The sequence below is a fragment of the Bombina bombina genome, chromosome 3 (assembly GCF_027579735.1).
Source record: "Bombina bombina isolate aBomBom1 chromosome 3, aBomBom1.pri, whole genome shotgun sequence".
Taxonomy (NCBI): Eukaryota; Metazoa; Chordata; class Amphibia; order Anura; family Bombinatoridae; genus Bombina; species Bombina bombina.
Genome location: NC_069501.1, coordinates 547308370 through 547334102, shown reverse-complemented (window position 1 = coordinate 547334102; position 25733 = coordinate 547308370). Strand labels below are relative to the sequence as shown.

At 38.9% G+C, this 25733-nt stretch overlaps 1 protein-coding gene across 1 annotated transcript in view; it reads right to left on the bottom strand.

The window, feature by feature from the left end:
* The window catches only part of LOC128653640 (proto-oncogene tyrosine-protein kinase Yrk-like), a 316484-nt gene that overhangs the window by 99248 nt on the left and 191503 nt on the right, over positions 1–25733 (bottom strand). Inside the window, 2 exon segments of the mRNA XM_053707049.1 lie at positions 140–289; positions 13627–13730. Coding sequence (XP_053563024.1) covers positions 140–289; positions 13627–13730 — 254 coding nt within the window.

The window sequence follows — 25733 nt, the reverse complement described above, 5'->3', positions numbered from 1 at the left end:
TACAGCAACATTTGTAGCAGGACATATGAGAGTCTCAGGTATTGTCAGTGAGGGAAGTGATACAGTGAAGCTCACCTACGTTTATAGCACCATTGTAACATAAGTAACTCATCTTGTATATTTGTGTATATAAATTTACCTCTGTAATGTTCCACCAACTCCCTTACGCTGTCAAACTGGACCCTTGTTGTAATGTAGAATCCTCCAGAGTCCAATTTACGAATCTTGTAATGCTTGACATGATCTCCTTTTGTGGGATCAAAATCTCGCACAGAGAGGGAATATGTGCCTAAGGGGAGGAACAGAATGTACCAGTGATGGATTAATACTACAGTTAAAAAAAGTATTGTCAAATATGCAACTCATGTTTTTATTGATCATACTTATCTGATAGTGGCGGCGAGACTATTATGACTATTAACTAAAGCCTATACTTTTAGGAAGGATAATGGGTAAACTTTGCAACTACCAAGATAAAGGACTAGATTGAATATCTGTATTATATTTCTTGTTGAATTCTCTAAATGTTGAGGTTCAAACTTTTATAAAAGTATAAAATACAATATACAATATAATAAAATGCTGGCATTAACTCCCTGCACTGTATTTGAAGAACAGCCATGCACACAGACGCACACTTATATAGAGACCAGGGTTATCTGAAGACATTGTAAGAATAAAATGATGCCCTTCAACTCTCTGCACACTACAGTCTAAAGCCAACTAGAGTCAGTTGTCTCAGAGATTCAAGTTCAGCAGATTAAAACTTCACATGAGAACATGCAGATCGTATAAGATTAATTTATCTTTCTCCTACTTGAAGTCCCTGTCAAGTGCTACCTGGGTCCTGGGGTCCCACTTGGCCCAACACTGCATATCCCTTAACACGGGGCATAGTATAATAACTGCATATATTTATTTAATTTGTTTGTGTAGAGTGCTGAGGGCTTTACAACATCCCTATAAATGTGTGTGCTTGACAAAAATAAGTTGATGAGTGCTAAATTTGTTATTGAAGTTTCCTTGTTGTAATGCTCTTCAATGCAACACCTTTTCCTTACCAAACCCACTCATTGGCACACACTTCCCACAATGTCCTTTATCTCACCTGCATGGCAATTTAAAATCCCATGAGACCCTTACTCTCTCTCTCTCTCTCTCTCTTCTCTCTCTTGTGTAGTCAGACACAAGAGTTAATTCCTAGTAATTCCAAGATAGCGTTGCTACTATATAATACCTTACTAAGGAATATTAGAAGGTAATGTAAGTAGCGTTAATGTATCCATGAAGTGATCAGACTAATGTATCTTAAATAGGCCGAATCACTGAGTGGAAACATGTGCACATAAGAGATAAATTCATCTAGATATGTAACAATGTGGAGTAGTAGGAACAAGCAAAAAGACTAGAGCATATCCCAATATACTGACAACAATGGTACAGAGACTGAATAACAGAAAGATGGCAGTCCAAAAGAATTAGAGCGTGTACATTGAGAGATATACCAATGTCAGTTAATCACTCACTTCCGTGTCGCCACAGTAACTGATCCGGAAGCACAGGGAATCCGTTGCTGGAAAGTGGAGCTGAATACAGATGCGACCGGCCAGTCGGAAAGGCTTTCAGCAGCTTGAGAGTGGTAGAGAGTTCAGCTACATGGCAGGTTCGGAATTGCAAACCGTCCGGAAGGAGAGAGAACTGGAGGAAGTCTGCAGTTAGCAGCACAGGACTGCTTAGCTAGGAATAAGTTCCAAAACTGAACAAAATTACCAAGCAAAGAAACAGGAAATGAGGTAAGCTTATAAGAAGCAAGTGAAGGAGAGAACACCAGGATTTAAAGGTACAGAACCAAAGAAGGAATGTTACAGAAGCCCCCCAAAAAGGAGCCATTCCGTGGATCAGAACCGAGGTCAGTCGGGATGTCTTCTGTGGAAGAGTGAGATCAAGCGGGGAGCGTAGAGGTTAGAGGATGGCTCCCAGGAATCCTCATCATGGCCGTAGCCTTTCCAGTGGATTAGGTATAGCAAAACCCCTTTACATTTCCTAGAGTCCAGAATACTATGCACCTCATATTCACGTTCAGATTCAGGGAGGATGGATTGATCAGTGGGTAAAATAGGCACATCCCTAGTGGGAACATAGGGTTTAAGTAAGGAGACATGAAAAAGACGGATGCATACGGAAATTGGTGGGTAAGGCCAATCTGACAGCTTTGGAGTTAATTATCTTATTAATTTCATAAGGACCGATGAAGAGGTTCCCCATTTTCTTTGATGGTATATGCAATTTGAGGCTTCGGGTAGAAAGCCAAACCTTATCGCCAACCTTGTATTCTGGAGGTTTACAGCATTTCGTATCGTAATATGATTTTTGTCTCTTGTGAGCATCTTCAATGTGTTGTTTAACAATTTTGAAATTATCCAGGATGGAGTTCAGGGTGTCATCTACCCGTTGACAGGAGGTATTCTCTATGGACGTTAACTGGAACGTAGGGTGAAAACCATAATTTACAAAAAATGGTGAGAATTTTATTGTAGAATTGAGTGTGTTGTTGTAGGCGAATTCGGCCATAGAGAAATGTGTAAACCAATTTTCTTGTTGCGTTGAACAGTAGCACCGGAGATAAGTTTCAAGCCATTGATTGGTTCTTTCAGTTTGGCCGTTTGTTTGAGGATGGTAAGCCGTGCTAAATCTATGTTTGATAATATATATATATATATGTATAGACAAGCCCAAAACGTAGAGGTAAACTGACTACCCTAGTCTAAAATGATAGAGTTAGGAAGGCCATGAAGTCTTACTATGTGATTAATGAATGAAGTTGCAGTTTGAGAAGCAGTGGGTAAACCTTTGAAAGGTACAAAATGTGCTATCTTGCTAAATAGGTCTACCACAACCATGATGGTATTGTAGCTAGAGGATTTTGGTAGGTTCACTATATAATCCAATGCAATATCAGTCCAAGGGTGATCAGGCACAGGAATGGACAGAAACAACCCATAGGGATGTTTCCTGCTAGGTTTACATTGAGTACATACGGTACAGCCTTGGATATATTGTTTCACCCTTTGATGTAGACCGGGCCACCAGTAGGACCATTTGAGTAAGTCAATGGTTTTCGTTATTCCGGGATGACATGCCAACTGTGAATCGTGGACTTGATGTAAAACGCGATTCCTGAGAGTAGGGGGTATGTATAGTAGATTTTGGTGACGTAGAAGACCCTTGCGATTAGGTTGCAATAGTGTGAGAGGACAAAGTTTTATTTGTTTTCAAATACTCTAAATTCTTGTGATCGGTATAAATCATAATTGGTAAAGTAGTTCTTTCCAAAAGGTGTCTCCAGTGTGGCTTTAATGGAGAGTAGCTCCTTTTCCCCAACAGGATAATTAATTTCCACTGGTGTCATGGATTTGGATAAAAAATCTACTGGACGGAGGGTTTCGCTAATAGTTTTCCTTTGTGAGAGTATTGCACCAGTGGCATAGTTGGATGCATCAACTTCAAGTACATATTGGTACTTAGGATTTGGGAAGCAGAGGATAGGAGCCGAGGTAAATCTACTTTTCAGATCTTCAAATGCTGATTGAGCTTCAGTGGTCCAAGAGAAGTGGTGTTTAACTCCAGTTAGCTGACTGAGAGGTTTTGCAATTGTGGCGTAACCCCTGATGAATCTTCTATAAAAGTTAGCAAAGCCTAGAAATCGTTGGAGATATTTCCTAGTTTTTCTAGTGGGTCAATCTTTGATGGTACTGGTTTTATGATTTTGCATATTGATACAGTCGGGTGAGACTTCATAACCCAAGAAGCTGATGTAGGAGGTATTAAATATACACTTCTCCAATTTGGCGAACAAGTGGTGGTCACGAAGTCTAGAAAAAAACCCAGCGCACATGTTTCTTGTGTTCTTCAAGAGTACAGGAGTAAATCAAGATGTAATCCAAATAAATCACGACACACACATCCAGTAAGTCACGGAAAATATCATTACTAAAGTACTGGAAAGTAGCGGGGTCGTTGTACAATCCGAAAGGCATGACTGTGTATTCAAACAGCCCATACCTAGTGTGGAAGGCTGTTAACCATTCATCACCAGATCTTATTCGGATGAGATTATAGGCACCCCTTAAATCCAAATTGGTGAAAAATTTGGCATGTTGTAAATGCTCAATTAATTCAGGAATGAGAGGGAGGGGATATCTTTTTCTTATTGTAAGCTTGTTTAATTCCCTATAATCAATTATAGGTCTTAAACTATCATCTTTATTGCGTACGAAAAAGAAACTAGCTCCTGCTGGGGAAGTTGATAGTCTGATAAACCCCTTTTTTAAATTCTCATCCAAATAGGTCTTCAGATGCTGGAGTTCCGGTTCAGATAATCAGTATATATGCCCATATGGAATGTTAGAGCCCAGAATTAAATCGATGGGGCAATTGTAAGGCCGATGAGGTGGTAGAGATTGGGCCTCTTTTGCATCAAATACGTCAGTAAACTCCTTGTAGTGATCAGGGATAGTTAAGTTAACAGAATAAAGTATGGTTACTTTTGGGTAACAGCTGTTAACACAATAGTTAGAATCTAAAACTATGGCCAGGTCACTCCAGGATATACTAGGCTTATGTTGTCTAAGCCAAGTCATACCTAAAATAACAGGAAAAAAAGGTGAGGAAATTACATCAAATGAGATATACTCAAAATGACCAGAGAGGCTCGTAACACTTAGGGGTATGGTGTTATGTGTGATTGGCCCTGTAGACATTAGAGAACCATCAATAACTTGAATAGAGACTCTTTTTTTTCTGTATGATAGGTATTTTATTACAAACAACAACATCTTTATCAATTAAAAATCTGGTGGCCCCAGAGTCGATCATAGCATCAGTCGAGTAACGGTGTTGGTCCCACTGTAATGAAATAGGTAAAGTGCAGAAAGATGCTTTATGGGTATTTAGTTGTAAACATTTTAGTTTTGTGATCTGCTTAGCTTTTTTCTTTCTTAGGAGTAGTGGACATGTTTTCACATCATGGTCAGATGCACAGTAGAGACACAAGTTGTTTGAGCGCCTTCTAGCCTTCTCTTCAGGTGTTAATGGGCTTTTAAGGAACCCAATTCCCATGGAGTCATCATTATTATGAGTAACAGGACTTTTGGCAATGGGGTTATAAGTAGACCTGATAGGTGGGTCGGAGTTGACTCTCTCGCTCTTCCGTTCTCGAATATGCCTGTCTATGTTAATGCTGTAATTCATTAGAGCTTCTAGGGTAGCTGGTAATTCTTCTCTTGCTAGTTCATCCTTTACCAGACCTGAAAGGCCTAACCTAAACTGGTTTCTGAGGGAGATGTCATTCCAGAGGGTATCAGATGCCCAGCTTTTAAACTGTGATATATAATTTTCAACTGTTCTTTTACCCTTGCCTAAGTGCCCTCTTCTTAGCCTCTGCTGTAAGTTGTTTGTTAGGATCTTCGTATAACAAGGCCATTGATTAAAAAAAAGCATCAAGGGAGTCAAGGATTGGGTCATCTGATTCGAAAAAGGCATCTGCCCAAACTCTGGGTTCATCCCTTAAATAGGAAATAGCAGTTAGAACCCTTTGACGGTCATTTTGGTAAGTTGTAGGCCTTAATGTAAAAAGTAAATTGCAGGCATTTTTAAACCTTCTATACTGAGACCTGATGCCATAAAATGGTTCTGGCAGGGAGACATGGGGCTCTGGATAGTTAGCAAGGTTACTAATTTTCTTAGGTAGTGTATCTTTAATGAAATTTCTCAAACTCTGATTTTCGGATTGTAGCTTTCTCATTCCCTGGGTCAGAGCGTCAACCCTTTGAGAGAGACTGACTACATGTGTAGCTAACTCCGCTGTATCCATTTTTGTTAAGGGATTGGTAATCTGTCACACACTACAGCTTGCTCCTTGGATCTATAGCGGAGTCAGACACAAGAGTTACTTGCTAGTAATTCCAAAATAGTGTTGCTACAATATAATACCTTACTAAGGAATATTAGAAGGTAATGTAAGAAGCGTTAATGTATCCATGAAGTGATCAGACTAATTTATCTTAAATAGGCTGAATCACTGAGTGGAAACATGTGCACATAAGAGATACAGTCATCTAGATATGTAACAATGTGGAGTAGTAGGAACAAGCAAAAAGACTAGAGCGTATCCCAATATACTTATAACAATGGTACAGAGAAACTGAATAACAGAAAGACGGCAGTGTACCTTGAGAGATATACCAATGTCAGTTAATCACTCGCTTCCGTGTGGCCACATTGACTGATCCAGAAGCATAGGGAATCGGTAGCTGGAAAGTGGAGCTGAATGCAGACGCGACCGGCCGGTCGGAAAGGCTTTCAGCAGCTTGAGAGTGGTAGAGAGTTCAGCCACACGGCAGGTTCGGAATTGCAATCCGTCCGGAAGGAGAGAGAACTGGAGGAAGTCCGCAATTAGCAGCACAGGACTGCTTAGCTAGGAATAAGTTCCAAAACTGAACAAAATTACCAAGCAAATAAACAGGAAATGAGGTAAGCTTATAAGCAGCAAGTGAAGGAGAGAGCTCCAGGATTTAAAGGTACAGAACCAAAGAAGGAATGTTACAAGAGTATATATATATATATATATATATACACATATATATATATATATACACACACATATATATATATATATATATATATATAGTCAAAGATTAACAAGGAGGGTATGCACTAGTGTCTTTACTAAAGATATATCACTCTTAGAAAATGAACTCTGTCTCTTAAATGGGCTGTATATATGTATAAGAAATAGTCTGTCCCCAATTGATGTGAAGCCAAAACAAAAAGGAAATTTATGCTTACCTGATAAATTGAGTTCTTCTACGATACGACGAGTCCACGGATTTCATCCTTACTTGTGGGATACAATACCAAAGCAACAGGACACGGATGAAAGGGAGGGACAAGACAGAAACCTAAACAAAAGGCACCACTGCTTGAAGAACTTTCCTCCCAAAAACAGCCTCAGAAGAAGCAAAAGTATAAAATTTATAAAATTTGGAAAAAGTATGAAGGGACGACCAAGTTGCAGCCTTACAAATCTGTTCAACAGATGCATCGTCTTTAAAGGCCCATGTGGAAGCCACAGCCCTAGTAGAATGAGCCGTAAGTCTTTCAGGAGGCTGTTGTCCAGCATTCTCATATGCCAGGTGGAAGATACTTCTCAGCCAAAAGAAAGAAAGGTAGCTGGAGCTTTCTGACCCCTACACTTTCCAGAATAAACAATGAATAATGAAGATGATTGACGGAAATCCTAGTTGCCTGTAAGTAAAACTTTAAGGCACGGACCACGTCCAGATTATGCAACATAAGGAAGGAACAACAAATTCCGGATTAATATTTTTGTTCGAAACAACCTTAGGAAGAAATCCAGGTTTAGTACGTAAAACCACCTTATCGGAATGAAAAATGAAATAAGGCGAATCACTCTGTAACGCTGAAAAGCTCAGAAACTTTTCGAGCAGAAGAAATAACAATCAAAACAGAATTTTCCAAGATAATAATTTAATATCTATGGAATGCATAGGTTCAAACGGAACCCCTTGAAGAACACGAAGAACTAATTCAAACTCCAGGGAGGAGTAATAGGTCTAAATACAGGCTTAGTTCTAGATAGAGCCTGACAAAAAGACTGAACATCTGGCAGATCTGCCAAACGTTTGTGAAACAAAATTAACAAAGCAGAAATTTGTCCCTCCAATTGATAACCATGGGTCACTATTTCTAGTGCCCAGGGGTCCTGAACATCTCTTGCCCAAGCCTGGGCAAAGAAAGAGAGTCTGCCCCCTACTAGATCCGGTCCCGGATTGGGGGCCGCCCCTTCATGCTGACTTAGTAGCAGCAGCGGGCTTTTCGGATTGTTTACCTTTATTCCAGTTCTGGTTGGATCTCCAGACTGACTTAGATTAGGTAAAATTCCCTTCCTGCTTTGTGGAAGAAGAGGAAGCGGAGGGTCCTCCTTTAAAGTTCCGAAAGGAAGGAAAATTATTTTGTTTACCCCTCAACTTAACAAACTTATCCTGAGGTAGGGCATGGCCTTTACCTCCTGTAATGTCAGAAATGATTTCCTTCAATTCAGGCCCAAAAAGGTTCTTACCTTTAAAAGGAAAAGCTAAAAGCTTAGTTTTTGATGAGACATCAGCAGACCAAGATTTGAGCCACAACGCTCTATGTGCTAGGATAGTAGATCCTGCATTTTTCACCGCTAATCTAGCAATTTGAAAAGCAGCATCAGTAACAAAAGAATTAGCTAGCTTGAGAGGCTTAATTATATCCAAAATGTCATCTAATGGGGTCTCAACCTTAAGAGACTCTTCTAGAGCCTCAAACCAAAAAGCTGCTGCAGTAGTTACTTGAACTATGCAAGCCGTAGGTTGTAAAAGAAAACCCTGATTATTAAATCATTTCTTTATTAGACCCTCTAATTCTTTGTCCATAGGGTCTTTGAAAGCACAACTGTCCTCAATGGGTATAGTTATCCGCTTAGTTAGAGTAGATATTGCTCCCTCTACCTTAGGGACCGTTTGCCACGAGTCCCGAATGGCGTCTGATATAGGAAACATTTTCTTAAAATTAGGAGGGGGAAAAAAAAAGTATACCTGGTCTATCCCATTCCTTTCTTATAATTTCCGAAATTCTTTTAGGAACCAGAAAAACATCAGTGTAAGTGGGCACTTCTAGGTATTTATCCATCTTGCACAACTTCTCTGGAGGTATTACAACAGGGTCACAATCATCCAGAGTCGCTAAACACCTCCCGAAGTAACCGGCGGAGGTGTTCAAGCTTAAATTTAAAGGATATAGTGTCCGAATCTGTCTGAGGTAGTACATTCCCTGAGTCTGAAACTTCTCCCTCAGACAGCAATTCCCTGACCCCCCAACTCAGAACACTGTGAGGGTACATCAGAAATAGCTAATAAAGTCTACTGTGTTTACCCTGTAACACTGGTAATTTAGATAATACCTCTGTAAGGGTAGTTGACATAACTGCAGCCTTCTCCTGCAGAGTAAAAGAATTAGACGCACTAGAGGTACTAGGCGTCGCTTGTGTGGGCGTTAAAAGTTGTTACACTTGGGGAGAATTAGATGGCATATCCTGATTCTCTTCAGACAGAGAATCATCCTTAGAACACACTTTCATTACCTAAAATATGTTCTTTACAGTGTAAGGCCCTTTCAGTACAAGAAGGACACAATGTAAGAGTGGGATCCACAATGGCTACTAAACACATAGAACACTGACTTTCTTAAATGTCAGACATGTTGAACAGACTAGTAATAAACACAACAGTTGTTAAATACTATATTTATTGAATTAAACAATATTTGAAAAAAATGTGTACTGTACCTTTAAAAAATAAAAGCGCACAATTTTTTCCCAAACTGCTAGAAAACGTTAACGTTAAATAGTTAAATACACTTATACATAAGTGCCAAATATTATTGCACCCTAAGGCAAGTGGTGAAATTACCCTCTACAGGATGAATAAACAGAGAAAACTGTATTTGAATTAAAAAACAACCCTTGCACCTTGCCACAGCTCTGCTACCTACCTACCTACCTGCCCCCAGGGAAGTGCATAACGACTCGACACCAATCAGGTCAGCAAAAACAAGGTTTGAGCCCAACCGGAGCTAAGGCCTCTGCCTCTCTCCTCAAAGTAAATTGCGCGTCTAAGGCGCGAAAATTAGGCCCCGCCCACTATGGACGTCGCATTAGCCGAATAAACAACCGCATGGAAAGCGCTTTAGAATAAGCCATGTGGAATTAAAATATGTTCTTTATCCAAACATAAATGTATAAACATTCCAGTCTTTAGATTTTTAATCATTATACATGTAATGAGTAAAACCGGAAAAATCTAAACCATATGGTCCCAAACACCAATTCTCATATCACAGCCATCTCTCCCAGTGTCTATTGCAATAAAACTCTGCATGAAGCCCATTTATATAAAACAAAGAAGGAGCTCAGAAGGAGCTCAGTGTACTGCTTACCCCTTTCCCCATTTTGGAATTAAGTCAGCCAATTCTGATGTACAAAGTCTCCTCAGAAATAAATGACTGAACATACCTCAATGCTGCTTGTAGCATACAAACATTCTCCACACTGAAGATTTCTCTTGTACTACCTTCAGGGAAGAAATCTTCTTCTATGTTCTTCCCTGATGAAAATAGTACTCACCGGTACCATTTAAAATAAAAAACTTCTTGATTGAAGAAACTAAAAATTAACACCTCTTTCACTTTACCTCTTCCTATTACTTAACACAGGCAAAGAGAATGACTGGGGGTGGAGGGGAAGGGAGGAGCTATATATACAGCTCTGCTGTGGTGCTCTTTGCAACAGAAGCAGCCTGTGATCTACAGCTAGTAGCTGTGTCCATTCACCGCACGAGATATGCAAATCTCTTCTGTGTGTGTCGGCGTCCGTGGCATCCACGGCACTTGGAGAATCAGTGTAGGGGGGTGTGTTCTATCACGTGGGACTTCAACAACCAATCAGAATTCTTGAATCCCGGAGCTTCTCAGCGCTCTATGAGAGACAGTCGGGAGCTCTCCCAGCCTAATGATCCCTGGTCCAAATAGTCAGGCAGAAACGAAAAAGTATATTGTAGGCAGGGAAGTTGAATAAAATGTTTCTTTATTTCAAATCCAAAACATGGTAAAAGGACCTAAGGAGGTCCGTAGCAAATAGATGCAACACACACTACAGTGAGCACTCCAATACTCACTGTAGTGTGTGTTGCATCTATTTGCTTTCGGACCTCCTTAGGTCCTTTTACCATGTTTTGGATTTGAAATAAAGGAACCTTTTATTCAACTTCCCTGCCTACGATATACTTTTTCATTTTATATATATATATATATATATATATATATATATATATATATACACATACATATATACACTCACCGGCCACTTTATTAGGTACACCTTGCTAGTACCGAGTTGGACCCCTTTTGCCTTCACAAGGTGTTAGAAACATTCCACAGACATATTGACATGATAGCATCACGCAGTCGCTGCAGATTTGTCGGCTGCAGATCCATGATGCGAATCTCCCGTTCCACCACATCCAAAAGGTGCGCTATTGGATTGAGATCTGGTGACTGTGGAGGCCATTGGAGTACAGTGAACTTATTGTCATGTTCAAATAACCAGTTTGAGATGATTTGAGCTTTGTGACATGTTGCATTATCCTGCTGAAAGTAGCCATCAGAAGATGGGTACACTGTAGTCATAATGGAATGGACATGGTCAGCAACAATACTCAGGTAGGCCGTGGCGTTTAAACAATGCTCAATTGGTACTAAGGGGCCCAAAGTGTGCCGAGAAAATATCCCCCACACCATTACACCACCACCACCACCAGCCTGAACCGTTGATACAAGGCAGGATGGATCCATGTTTTCATGTTGTTTATGCCAAATTCTGACCCTACCATCTGAATGTCGCAGCTGAAATTGAGACTCATCAAACCTGGCAACGTTTTTCCAATCTTGCATTGTCAAATTTTGGTGAGGCTGTGGGAACTGTAGCCTCCATTTCCATTTTTTTCTTAGCTGACAGGCGTGACACCCGGTGTGGTCCTCAGCTGCTGTAGCTCATCTGCTTCAAGGTTCATCGTGTTGTGCATTCAGAGATGGTATTCTGCATACCTTGGTTGTAACGAGTGGTTATTTGAGTTACTGTTACCTTTCTATCATCTCGAACCAGTCTACCCATTCTACTCTTGACATCAACAAAGCATTTTCATCCACACAACTGCCGCTCACTGGATATTTTCTCTTTTTCAGACCATTCTCTGTAAACCCTAGAGATGGTTGTGCATGAAAATCCCAGTAGATCAGCAGTTTTTGAAATATTTAGACCAGCCCGTCTGGCACCAACAACCATGCCACGTTGAAACTTACTTAAATCCCGTTTCTTTCCCATTCTGACGTGGTGAAGCAAGTCGTCTTCACCACGTCTAGATGCCTAAATGAATTGAGTTGCTGCCATGTGATTGTTACCAAGCAATTGAACAAGTGTACCTAATAAAGTGGCCGGTGTGTGTGGGTACACATATATATATATATATATATATATATATATATATACTGTATATACTTAGTGTATAATGGAAAGGATTTTGCATTTGCAATTGATTAGGTTTAGTGCTTAAATGATAGTAAATTCAATCTTCTCAAAATCAGCCCCTTTAATCTGTGTGGCATCCTCACCTATATCACAATCATACTTTATGTATTTGTTTGTTTCTTTAATACCCATGTTTTTTTTCCTACTGTGGTTTTATGGTCCCTCGGCTCTCTTGTTATTACTTTTTTGTAGTGTAGTGATGTATAGGGTGATCCCACTGGCACATATATACAGTGCAGCTAATACATTTATCTGAGAGGAAGACAAACTGCGCATGTGCTGTTCATCTACACTGCATCTCCAAAGTAAAAACTGCTTACAATGATGTCCCTGGGAGTTCCCTGACTAAGCCGTTGCATATGTGCACAATGTCTCTTTGGCATCATTCATTTCAATGAGCCAGTTTTAAAGGGACAGTCTAGTCAAAACTAGACTTTCATGATTCAGATAGGGTATGCAATTTTAAACAACTTTCCAATTTACTTTTATCATCAAATTTGCTTTGTTCCCTTGGTGGTATTTTTGAAAAGCTAAACCTAGCTAGGCTCAAACTGATTTCTAAACAGTTGAAAACCGCCTCCTAGCTCAGAGCATTTTGAAAGTTTTTCACAGTTAGACTGTGCTAGTTCACATGTGTCATATAGATAACATTGTGCTCACTCCCGTGAAGTTATTTAGGAGTCTTCACTGATTGACTACACTGCATGTCAGTCAAAGGCACTTAGATAAGGAGGCTGTCTGCAAAGGCTTAGATACAAGGTAATCACAGAGGTAAAAAGTGTATTAATATAACTGTGTTGGTTATGCAAAAACGGGGAATGGGTAATAAAGGGATTATCTATCTTTTTAAATAAGAAAAATTTTGGTGTAGACTGTCCCTTTAAGGGGGCAATTTAGGGATTGGAGAATATTTACTACAGACTTTAAAAATAAATAAATCTGTACAATTATATATTTAAAGCAATAGGTAATTATTTACTATCACTTTAATGGCGGGCTTCATGCAAACCAAATACAGAATGTAATATTTAAAATTCTTTCACCAACATCACATGCATATTTTTAGTGCATAGTAAGGGTCATTAGGTATCTTATGAAAGGGATATGAAACCCACATTTTTCTTTTATGATTCAGATAGAGCAGGCAAGTTTAAGCAACTTTCTAATTTACTTCTATTTTCAAACGTTCTTCATTCTCTTGGTATCTTTATTTGAAAAGCAGGAATGTAAGCTTAGGAGCAGGCCCATTTTTGGTTCAGAACCTGGGTAGTCACCAATCAACAAGTACTACCCAGGGTCTGAACCAAAAATGGGCCAATTAGAAAGTTGCTTAAAATTGCATGCTCTATCTGAATCAAGAAAGTAAAAATTTGGGTTTCATATTCCTTTAACGTCTTTATAAGCATGCACGTGCATAAATAAATAGATATGCACCTTACCTATGGTAGTCTCACTTTCTCTGATCATAAAGGCTCCGCGAGCATTTCCCACACTCAAGAGTTGTCGCTCTGCGTCCTTCCGGCCAATCTTCCCAAAGTACCATCTGGTGTAGAGATTGACATATAGAGATAGTGATGCACAGACAGGAACTTTTCTCACAATGCTTTCCACTCTCTTCTGATCACAGTTTGTTATCTCAGAATATAACAGTCATGTCTTTCACTGGCAGCTACAAAACTGGAAGCAGGATGCATCTTCAGACCTACAATCTCCTTATCATCTCTGCATATACTATAACTTACATTTTAAACTGAGAACATTTTAGATGCTTCCAACTGAAAATAATTGTCTGAAAAAAACCCTCTATGTTACCCCAATCCTGAAAGTAATGTCAGACAATCACCATTGTTGTGGTATTTATTTGAGAGATGGAGGCTCACAAGCCTCTTATTTTAAAAAAGTGAACCCCTTTCACCAAATGAGTGGTCTCATGCCATTAATGGGGTGCAATGATTTAAACAGGGGGTTACCCATGTCCCTTCACTCTTTTATGTATTTACACCTTGTTTGGAAGCTCCACCTTTCAAAAGGGAGTCATAAACCCCATTATGGTGTCAAATAGGGTAACATTTATTTTCAAGATCAAACCCCCCAAAATCGGTAATTTATAAAGGAGACAATTAGTAAGATAGGGTCAATACAAAAATGAAATGATGTGCTGTAGCAAATAATTTATTTATGCATTAGAATGATCATTTAAAGAAAACGTTAGACAAAACTAAGCTCTCATGATTCAGTAAAGCATACCATTTTAAACAACTTTCCATTAAACTTCTATTATCTAATTTGCTTTGTTCTCTTGGTATCCTCTGTTGAATATCATAGCTAGGTATGCTCAGGAGCAGCAAGGCACTACTGGGAACTAGCTGCTGTTTTGTTGTTGCACATAAATGCCTCTTATCATTGGGTCACCCAATGTGCTCAGCTAGTTCCCAGTAGTGCATTGCTGCTCCTTCAGCAAAGGATAACAAGATAATGAAGCATATTTTATATCAGAAGTAAATTGGGAAGTTGTTTAAAACTGAATGCCCTATCCAAATCATGCAAGATTTGTATTGGCTTCATGTCCCTTTAACTGTGACTATATATAAGAGACATACTAAGTGTGGTTTTCTTGTTGTCAAGCCATGTTATTGTTTGATATTTTACTCCTTTTTACTAAAAGAGCAGCCAGTTTAACAGTTGACAAATACATCTTAACCTCCAGTCTTGCATGATTCAGATAGATAACATAATTTATACTTACCAATACATTTCTTTCTTTCAAGATGAGGGGAGTCCATAGGTGTCCATAACATGTGGGATATACTTATCGCCACCAGGTGGAGTCTGAAGGTTTAAGAGCCCTCACAAGAGTTTTGAATCCCTCTCACCTCCACTCCCTCTCCAGCTAACGTAAAGCCGAGCAGAGGAGAGTGGCAGAAAAAAAAGGTATGAAAGACAGAAAGCAGGGTTAAGAGGTGCAAATAAGAACAATCACCCTTTAGATTCAGCTAAAATAGGGTGGGTCCTATGGACCTCATCCCAAAAGAAATAAATTTATTGGTAAGTATAAATTCTGTTTTCTTTCGTAAGATGAGGAGAGTCCATAGGTGTCCATAACATGTGGGATACAATACCCAAGCTGAGAGTCCATGTTTAGGACGGGTGGGACAAAGAAAGGGCAGTTCCTATTTGCTAGAAACAGCGGCCTGAAGGATTTTCCTGCCAAAAGCATCTTCTGAAGAAGCATAAACATAAAAACAGTGACATTTAGAAAAGGTATGAAGAGAAGACCAAGTTGGCACCTACCTTGCAAATCTGTTCCAAGGAGGCCTCATTCTTGAAGGCCCAAGAGGTAGATACAGATCTAATAGAATGTTCAGTAACTCTTTTTGGAGGTGGTTTTCCCACAACCCAATAAGCTTTACGTATTGTCTACTTCAGCCATTAAGTCCCCGCCATAGCCTTTTGACCCTTCCTGCTACCTGAAAAGTGGACAAACAAGCTAGAGGTCTGTCTAAAATCTTTAGTAGCCTGAAGATAAAATGTTAAGGCTCTAACAAAATCCAAATTGTGTAGCAGACTTTTCTTAGAATTAGAAGGTTTTGGGCACAAAGAAAGGACAACAATTTCCTGGTTAATGTTCTCAGAAGATACAACCTTCAGAAGAAAATAATATTTAGCTCTAAGAACCACTTTATTCTGATGAAAAACCAAAAAGGAGGGTTCACAAGAAAGGGCTGAGAGTTCAGAAACTTGTGCAGCTGAAGAGATGGCTAGAAGAAAAACAACCTTCCAGGTCAATCATTTTAGGTTCAAATTATGCATAGGTTCAAAGGGATGAACTTGTAAAATGGATAGAACCAGATTCCAAGGTGAAGAAATAGGCCTTATAACAGGGCAAATTCTCACCAAGCCTTGGACAAAAGTTTGAAATCGGGCAACTGAGTAAACTTTTTATGAAACAAAACAGACAAGGACGAAATCTGACTCTTTAAAGAACTAGCCGATAAACCTTTCTCCAGACCATCCTGGAGAAACTAAAGAATACTAATAATAATGATTTAAAAAAAAAAAACTCTAGAAGAACACCAAAGAAAATAAGATTTCCAAACTTTATGTTAAATCTTCTGTGTGACCGGTTTTCTGGCTTGCAGAAGTGTGGAGATCACAGAATCTGAGAAACCTCTACTCTTCAGGACTAGGCATTCAACCTCCATGCTGTCAAATTCAGAGATCTGAGATCCTGATGATACAATGGACCTTGAAACAGCAGATCTTACCTGAGAGGAAGAGTCCAAGAAGAGGAGGATGACATCTTTATGATGCCGGAGCTATGAGAATTACTAAAGTCAATTCCTGTTTGATTCTTGCAATGACTCTTGGAAGAAGAACAAACAGGGGGAATAGATAGGTCAGTTGAAAGTTCCAAGAACATACTAGAGCATTGATCATCTGAGCTCTTGGGTCTCTTGACCTTGCGCAATAGGAAGTTTGCGGTTCAGCTTGGACACAATAAGGTCTATTTCTGGAAGATCCAATCTCAGGGCTAGTTGATCAAACACATCCTGATGAAGGGACCATTCTTCTGGATATACCAACTGACGACTTAAGTAATCTGCGTCCTAGTTGTTTACATCGGGAATGTGAATAGCTGATAGAGTGTAGTGGTTTTCCTCTGCCCAAAACAGAATGTGAGAAACTTCTTGCATGGCCAGGGGACTCCAAGTCCCTCCCTGATGATTGATGTATGCTACAGTCGTAACGTTGTCTGAAAATGAATGATTTTTTCCTGTTTGAGAAGGGGCCAAGGAGAGCCCAAGGGATTGCATGAAGTTCTGGAATGTTGATAGGCAACCTCACCTCCAGAGGAGACCACACTCCCTGTGCCCTCCAGAACTCCCAAACAGTGCCCCAACCCACTAGGCTTGTGTCTGTAGTTACAACGGTCCAGGTAGGCCAAAGAAATGATGCTCCAAGGGTCAAAAAAGGGATGTCCCTCCACGATGAGAGAGACCGTTTGATTGATGAACTGAGCTCTATTTGCTACTCTAGATCATGAAAACAATCCTTTGACCTCTGTCAATGCATGTATAACTGAAGGGGACAAAGGTGAAAATAAGCAAAAGGTACTGCGTCTGATGCCGCTAACATAAGACCCACTACTTCCATGCACTGTGTTACAGATGGGGAATGAGACAAATATCACTCCAAGAAAGACTACCCTTGTAGCTTGAGATAAAGAACTCCTGGGAACATGGATTTTCCATCTATGTTCCTGAAGGAAGGAAATGACATTCTGGGTATGAGAATATGCCAGAGAAAAGGACGGGCTTGGATCAAGATGTCATCCAAATAAGGCGCAATGGAGATTCCCTGTGTTCTGATCACCGCTAACAGAGCCCCAAAAACTTTTGTGAAGATACGAGGGGCAGTGGCTTTTCCAAAAAGTAGAGCTACAAACTGGTAATGCTTGTTGAGAAATGCAAATCTTAGAAAACGGAAATAGTCTTTGTGAATTGGGATGTGTTGATAAGCATCCTTCAAATCTATGATTGTCATAAATTGACGTTTTTGAACCAGGGACAAAATGGTGTGGATCATTTCCATCTTGAATGAAGGAACTTTGACAAATTTGGTCCAGAATGGGATGGTAGGTGTCCTCCTTCTTTGGGACAGTAAATAGGTTGGAATAGAACCATTCCCCTGTTGAGAGGCTGGGACAGGTTGTATTATTTCCACATTCTGTAAATCCCAAACTCATTAAATAAAGCCAGCTGCCTTTAGAGGATCCTTTGTAACGCGAGACAGATGAAATCATTCCCATGGTGCCAAATGTAGTAACCCTGGAATGTAATGTTGAGGACCCAGGGATACTAAACTGATCTGCGCAAATCAATCAATCTGCCCCCTACCAAATAATCTTCTAGATGGGGGGGCCATCCCTTCATGCAGATTTCTGACTGGAATTGGTCTTCTTGGTCTGTTTATTCATAGACCAGGAATATCCTGGCTTCCAGGAAGGTTTGGAAGAGTGAGACTTCTGATTGGAAGAGGATTTCTGGTCTCTAGCAGAGCAAAAGGAATGAAAACAATTTGTTTACTTACAGTTTTCCTTAGGGTGCTTGTCCTGAGGAAGAAAAGCTCCTTTACCTCCAGTAACAGTTTAAATGATAGAGTCTAACTCTGATCCAAAAGCAATTTACCCTCAAAGGGAATTGACAAAAGTCTATTCTTAGAGACAATATCAGCTGACCAGGATTTAAGCTATAAAGCTCTCCTTAGCAGAACAGCAATGGACATATTTTTAACATCAATTTTAATAATTTCAAAACTGCATCGCACATGAAAGCATTAGACATCTTAAGGACTTTAATGCAGTTACGGATATCCTCAGATGACTGTTCAGGAAGCATCTGAGAAAGAGAATCACACCAAAAGGATGCTGCATCAGCCACTCAGGTCATTGCAACTGCTGGTCTAAGCTGAAGAGCTGATTGAGAAAATGATTTCCTTAGCAAAGACTCAGATTTGCGGTCATTGGGTCCTTAAATGAGTGGCGTTTTGCTAGAGTGTAAAAAGCTCCATCCACTTTAGGAACCGCTTCCCAATCTCTTAGATTCTTTTCTGAAAGAGGATAGATCTTCTTGAACCTGTTAGAAGGAGTATAAGGAGTGCTCTTCCATTCTTTAGCAATACAGTCTGTAGCCAAGTCTGGAGCTTCAAAAGCCTAAGGAGCTTTGGTTGAGCTTTGAAAACATAATTTAACTTATTTACAGGTTTTGGAGTTTCTGTATTATGTTCTGACATTTCTAAAGTGTTCATAACTTCCTGAAGAAGGAAACAAATATGATCCACTCTAAATCTGAATGTGGCCAGTTACCGGCTCATCTTTAGAAGTCTCAGAAAGGGACTCAGAGGTTTTTTAAACTAGAAGGGAATCAGAGTCAGAGGTTTGTAATCTAGATGGTAACAGAGATAGATATTCAGTCCCCTGTGACTTACAGGGAGGGTGAGGTAAATTTCCAGATTTATGTTTGTGCTTCCTTGGTGTGGACATTGCCGCTAACAGCTCTGTCATAGTTCTCTGTAAGGAATTTTTAAATTCAGGTGAAAAATCAGTGTTATCCCCTTGAGTAATATAGACATAATTATGGCTAGGAAACTGGAAATGTGGAACACAGTTAGCATATAGCTGATTAATTTGGTCCACTGGAACAATTTTGCAAAACAAACAGGGAAAATGAACAGTATTTGTTTCCTGAGCTGCATTATAATCCCTGGAGGTTCCCTCTAATGGGTCAGACATATTACGTGGGGGTAGGGTCGCCACCAGTCCCTTAAAATACAGAACACTTATAAGTTACACATGCTGCAGTGTGTGCAGGGAGGAATATGAATAGTGTTGTCCAGAAACACAATACATGTTCCTCCCTGCACACCCTGCGGTATGTGTAACTCATAAGTGTCCAGGAAAACATGGCTGAGGTGGCAACCCTACATGGGGGTATAGACATGACTGACAAAAATTAGGCAAAACTGAATATATACAGTACAGTATTAATACACAATATAGAGAAACAATTTTATTAATAAAATAATACATGTAACAGCCCCTAAATACACATATTAACCCATATAAGGTAGAAATAAAGGCCCCCAAAATGAATCATATAATAAATTATGTTAACCTCTCCCACCCACTTAGCAGCTCATATGAGGGTACTCACAACCTCCTGGGCAAGGAAATGTTAAATTTTTTACCAGCACTGGAGAAAAAGTCTGCAGGATGCCTCAGAGAAAGAATCAGTAGCTTCCAGAAGATGAGAAAAGGCACCATGGGGAAGGGGCGGAGCTTATCACCATAACGTTATTTACAGGCAACAGCCTGAAGTAAAAAACACCAAACACTGAATTTTTTTAAAATAAAATAAAAACAAAACACATTGCCCTGAGAGTCCCCTTCTGTCTCCCACCCCAACCGCTATCAAAATGAAGAGAACCGCTAACTGCATAGTGCAGTTACTGTTATCTTAAAGAAACAGTAACCATTTTTGCAAAAAACAGTAAAACTATTTTTCTGAGGGGAAAAAACACAAGAATGCTGCTAAGGGGATCTTACAGAGTAACATGGAAAAATTTGGAGCCCAAATTCTTGATTTTTAGGTGCTAAGCACATAAGTAAAGTGTCATGTGAAAGGACTGGAACCCCCCAAACTATGTAGTACCTATGTCAGAGAGTACTATAGTGATAGTTCCTGGGCTATGTGTGGTGTCTGAGTAACTTACCTAGACTGCAGAACCCCTCCACTGATCTGCAGCTTGCTGATGCAGTACAGAGCCTATCCAGTGCAAGTAAAGATACTGCAGTGGATACTCAAGGATATACCTGTACCCCATCTAGTGGAGGCTAAGGGATGGGGTCCCTGCGACGACAAAGGGCAGTTATGGCTGAGAGATTTACCTGTGAGGGGTTTGACATGCCATAAGAGAGGTATTCATTTACTCCTGTTACACTCATGCATTCTGAATTTTCTTTGAGTGAAAAAATTTGGGTTTCATGTCCCTTTAACCCGGCTCCTATATTTTTAATGTACACACATATGTATTTTTTTTCTTTCTTGCATTTAACATTTTAAAAAGTACTGTTTCTTTCCTAAGATATGGTGAGTCCATGGTTTCATCAGTTACTGTTGGGAATACCACTCCTGGTCAGCAGGAGGAGGCAAGGAGCACCACAGCAAAGCTGTTAAGTATCACTTCCCTTCCCACAATCCCCAGTCATTCTCTTTGCCTCTATGGAGGATGTGAAGTTTTGGTGTCTTAAGAAAATTGGAATATATTTCGCTACAAGCAAGATTTTTGGGTCTATCCATACTCCACGTTAGTCTCTTCAGTAAGGGCAGTGGTGGCTTTAAAGCAGTTAGGAACTTGTAAGGTGGGCCTTGCTGTGTTTTTATAATTTATTTCTATTATCTATAGCTGCCCAGGCTAAAGAAAGACAGAGTAGGTTTACTCTGTTCTTTATCTTCTACAGGTCTCTGTAAGGAGTATTTGCCCTCTCATACCTAGTGAGCTGTCTACTTGCCGGACAGTGGATGGAAGAGGGGTATAGGGTCTCAAGTCAGGTCTGAGCTCCCAATAATAAATTAGAAAATAACAAAATCTTGATTGCAGACCACCTTACTCAACCTCTCGCCTCAGAGGCCAATAACTAACTGGAGAGGGAGTGGAGTTGGGAGGGATTAAAAGCTTTTGTGAGGGTTCTTGACCTCCACCTTGTGGCAGGAAATATATCCCACATGTTATTGACATGTATAGACTCTCCTCATCTTACGGAAGAAAATACAATTTTAAACAACTTTCCAATTTGCTCCTTTTATCTAATTTGCCTCATTGTCTTTGTATATTTTGTTGAGGGAGCAATAATACATTACTATCCTATCTAGGTACACTGTTCCACAAAAGATACAACGTGAACAAAACAAATTAGATAATAGAAATAAATTAGAAAGTTATTTAACATTACATGCTCTATCTGAATCATGAAAGAACAAATTTCTGTTTCATGTTACTTTAATGAACTTAGTTTAATGTATTGACTTAAGCAGCTTAAGCAGATTTTGTAGTAGTAAAATGTAAGTCAGACTGTCTCCTGACCAAAAAATTCAGACTGAACACTGCAATGAGGCATTGCCATAAACTCTATTTTGGGAAAACCTTGTCTATGTTACCATTCCTTAAAGGCACAGTCAAAACTGTGTAATTACAAGACATTTCTATTGTCATGCTAAAGAAAAAAAATATCTTCCAAGTCTAAACATTTCTAAAACAATTTAACATCTATGCAATAAAAATACCCTTGATGGGACAGAATGCAGCCGCAGGATTTCGTGCAGGTAAAAAGGAAGACTTTATTGTAAGATCATTAACAGGGTGTCAAACAAACTCAGGGGTACACTGAAACAATAGCAAACGTCCGACGCGTTTCCTGCTCGGAGGCACTTCGTCAGGGACTTAACTAGTACATACAACAAACAACTTAAAAAGGCTTGCCTGCCTATGTCACAATAAGAGCACCTGTGTGTTTTAATTAAAGGGGCAGTTACTGCTGTTTATGGGAACAGATTATTACCGGGCTGAAGCAAAACCCTTTTAAAAAGGTTAAGTATAGGTCAATATTGGGTTCAAAGTATTCAATGTATATAAATCTTGTATCAATATAAATTACTTTAAAGAATACAATATAAAAGACCGGGCACCGTAAAAGCATATTGTTAAATCTATCCGTTCCCTATTCATAAGGTGTTATACAAGGAATGCTCCGTTAGCAGACAAAAAACAAAATACTGTAAAAATATATATATTGATAAGCTGAAGAAAATAAAAAATGAAAAATCTAAAGTTATTGTTATGACAATGTACTGTGGACTCTTAGAGGAAATGTGAAATAATTATAGTATCAAAATTTCAATTTCAAATTAAATCTCACATATAGCTTGTAGAATGTTACGCCTAGATTTAGAGTTCTGCGGCCAAAGGGGTGCGTTAGCTACGCGTGCTTTTTTCTGGCCGCACCTTTTAAATACCGCTGGTATTGAGAGTTCACAGAATGGCTGCGTTAGGCTCCAAAAAAGGAGCGTAGAGCATATTTAACGCAACTTCAACTCTCGATACCAGCGGTGCTTACGGACGCGGCCAGCTTAAAAAACGTGCTCGTGCACGATTCCCCCATAGAAAACAATGGGGCTGTTTGAGCTGAAAAAAACCTAACACCTGCAAAAAAGCTGCGTTCAGCTCCTAACGCAGCCCCATTGTTTGCTATGGGGAAACACTTCCTACGTCTGCACCTAACACTCTAACATGTACCCCGAGTCTAAACACCCCTAACCTTACACTTATTAACCCCTATTCTGCCGTCCCCACTATCGCTGACCCCTGCATATTATTATTAACCCCTAATCTGCCGCTCCGTAAACCTCCGCTACTTACATTATCCCTATGTACCCCTAATCTGTAATTAGTTTAAAATTGTTGTAATATTTTTCTAATGTTTGTAAATATTTTTTATTTTTTGTAACTTAGTTCTTTTTTATTTTTTGTACTTTAGTTAGTTTATTTCATTGTATTTATTTGTAGATATTGTATTTAATTAATTTATTGATAGTGTAGTGTTAGGTTTAATTGTAGATAATTGTAGGTATTTTATTTAATTAATTTATTGATAGTGTAGTGTTAGGTTTAATTGTAGATAATTGTAGATATTGTATTTAATTAATTTATTGATAGTGTAGTGTTAGGTTTAATTGTAGATAATTGTAGATATTGTATTTAATTAATTTATTGATAGTGTAGTGTTAGGTTTAATTGTAACTTAGGTTAGGATTTATTTTACAGGTAATTTTGTAATTATTTGAACTATTTTAGCTATTAAATAGTTCTTAACTATTTAATAGCTATTGTACCTGGTTAAAATAAATACAAAGTTGCCTGTAAAATAAATATTAATCCTAAAATAGCTATAATATAATTATAATTTATATTGTAGCTATATTAGGGTTTATTTTACAGGTAAGTATTTAGATTTAAATACGAATAATTTATTTAATAAGAGTTAATGTATTTTGTTAGAATAAAATTATATTTAACTTAGGGGGGTGTTAGGGTTAGGGTTAAAATTAGCTTTAGGGGTTAAAATTTTTATTAGAGTAGCGGTGAGCTCCGATCGGCAGATTAGGGGTTAATAATTGAAGTTAGGTGTCGGCGATGTTAGGGAGGGCAGATTAGGGGTTAATACTATTTATTATAGGGTTATTGAGGCGGGAGTGAGGCGGATTAGGGGTTAATAACTTTATTATAATAGCGGTGCGGTCCGCTTGGCAGATTAGGGGTTAATAAGTGTAGGCAGGTGGAGGCGACGTTGTGGGGGGCAGATTAGGGGTTAATAAATATAATATAGGGGTCGGCGGTGTTAGGGGCAGCAGATTAGGGGTACATAGCTATAATGTAGCTGGCGGCGGCGTGCGGATGGCAGATTAGGGGTTAATAAGTGTAGGTAGCTGGCGGCGACGTTGGGGGGGCAGATTAGGGGTTAATAAATATAATATAGGGGTCGGCGGTGTTAGGGGCAGCAGATTAGGGGTACATAGGGATAACGTAGTTGGCGGCAGTGTACGGAGCGGAAGATTAGGGGTTAAAAAATTTTTATAGAGTGGCGGCGATGTGGGGGGGCCTCGGTTTAGGGGTACATAGGTAGTTTATGGGTGTTAGTGTACTTTAGAGCACAGTAGTTAAGAGCTTTATAAACCGGCGTTAGCCCAGAAAGCTCTTAACTACTGACTTTTTTCTGCGGCTGGAGTTTTGTCGTTAGATTTCTAATGCTCACTTCAGCCACGACTCTAAATACCAGAGTTAGAAAGATCCCATTGAAAAGATAGGATACGCAATTGACGTAAGGGGATCTGCGGTATGGAAAAGTCGCGGCTGGAAAGTGAGCGTTAGACCCTTTAATGACTGACTCCAAATACCAGAGGGCGGTAAAAACCAGCGTTAGGAGCCTCTAACGCTGGTTTTGACGGCTACCGCCAAACTCTAAATATAGGCCTTAGTAATTTACATGTAAACTGACTTAGTGCCAAGGTTATTAATATATAGCAGACAACAAATATCGGAGACAACTAAACAAGAAACTTTCTGTATGTTTTTGTGATATTGTTGTATCTTTTTCTCCGACAACTGTAATTATATTAAGTTACATAAAGAATTGAAACATAAGAGGCAATAGGTATAGCTTAGTGAAGAAGAAATAATAAATAAGTGAACGACTTAAGTGGACAAATAAAATGAACCCATAATTCTACTGTAAATGTGCAAAAACTTAAATATGCAAATACAAATGCAAAGTGCCTCACTGTGAGGCATTCTAAAATTGTGTGTACTGTGTCTTAGGTGTTAATTTTTAATTATTAATTTTTAATTTTTGATTTTTGCCATGATTAAATCATAAAGTTAATTTGAAAATCTGTTCTTAATTTTCTATTGCTATGTTATTGTTCTTTATTTTTTATACTTTTTATATTTTTTATAGAGATGACATTAGTAACATATTAGATAAAAAATGGCAAAAATCAAAGTGAGGGTACAAATGAACAACAAGTGCTGTTGAGAACATGTGAAAAATAAAAAATTCTGTGGATTTTAAAATAACTATTATTTGTGAAAGCAAAATATGTATGTCAAGTGCACTGTATATATACCTCATGCCTATTGGAGTAGTAATTTAATATAATATTAAAATAGCACTAGCCAGCAAAACTGAAGATGCTACTATTAATTAAGGGTAAATGAAGGAGCAAAATTTAGGACAGTGAGTAGTTTTTCTATGAAAAACAGACTGATGTTGCAACAAATTAATGGAAACAAATTAATCTACAAAATATCTGAGATCAGTGATTTTGTTAATACCATTTGGTGCTCCGGTTGATAAATTAAAGATCCAAAAGGCTTCTTTTCTATTTAATGTGGCTACACTATCACCCCCTCTAATGTCATAAGGGGCATGATC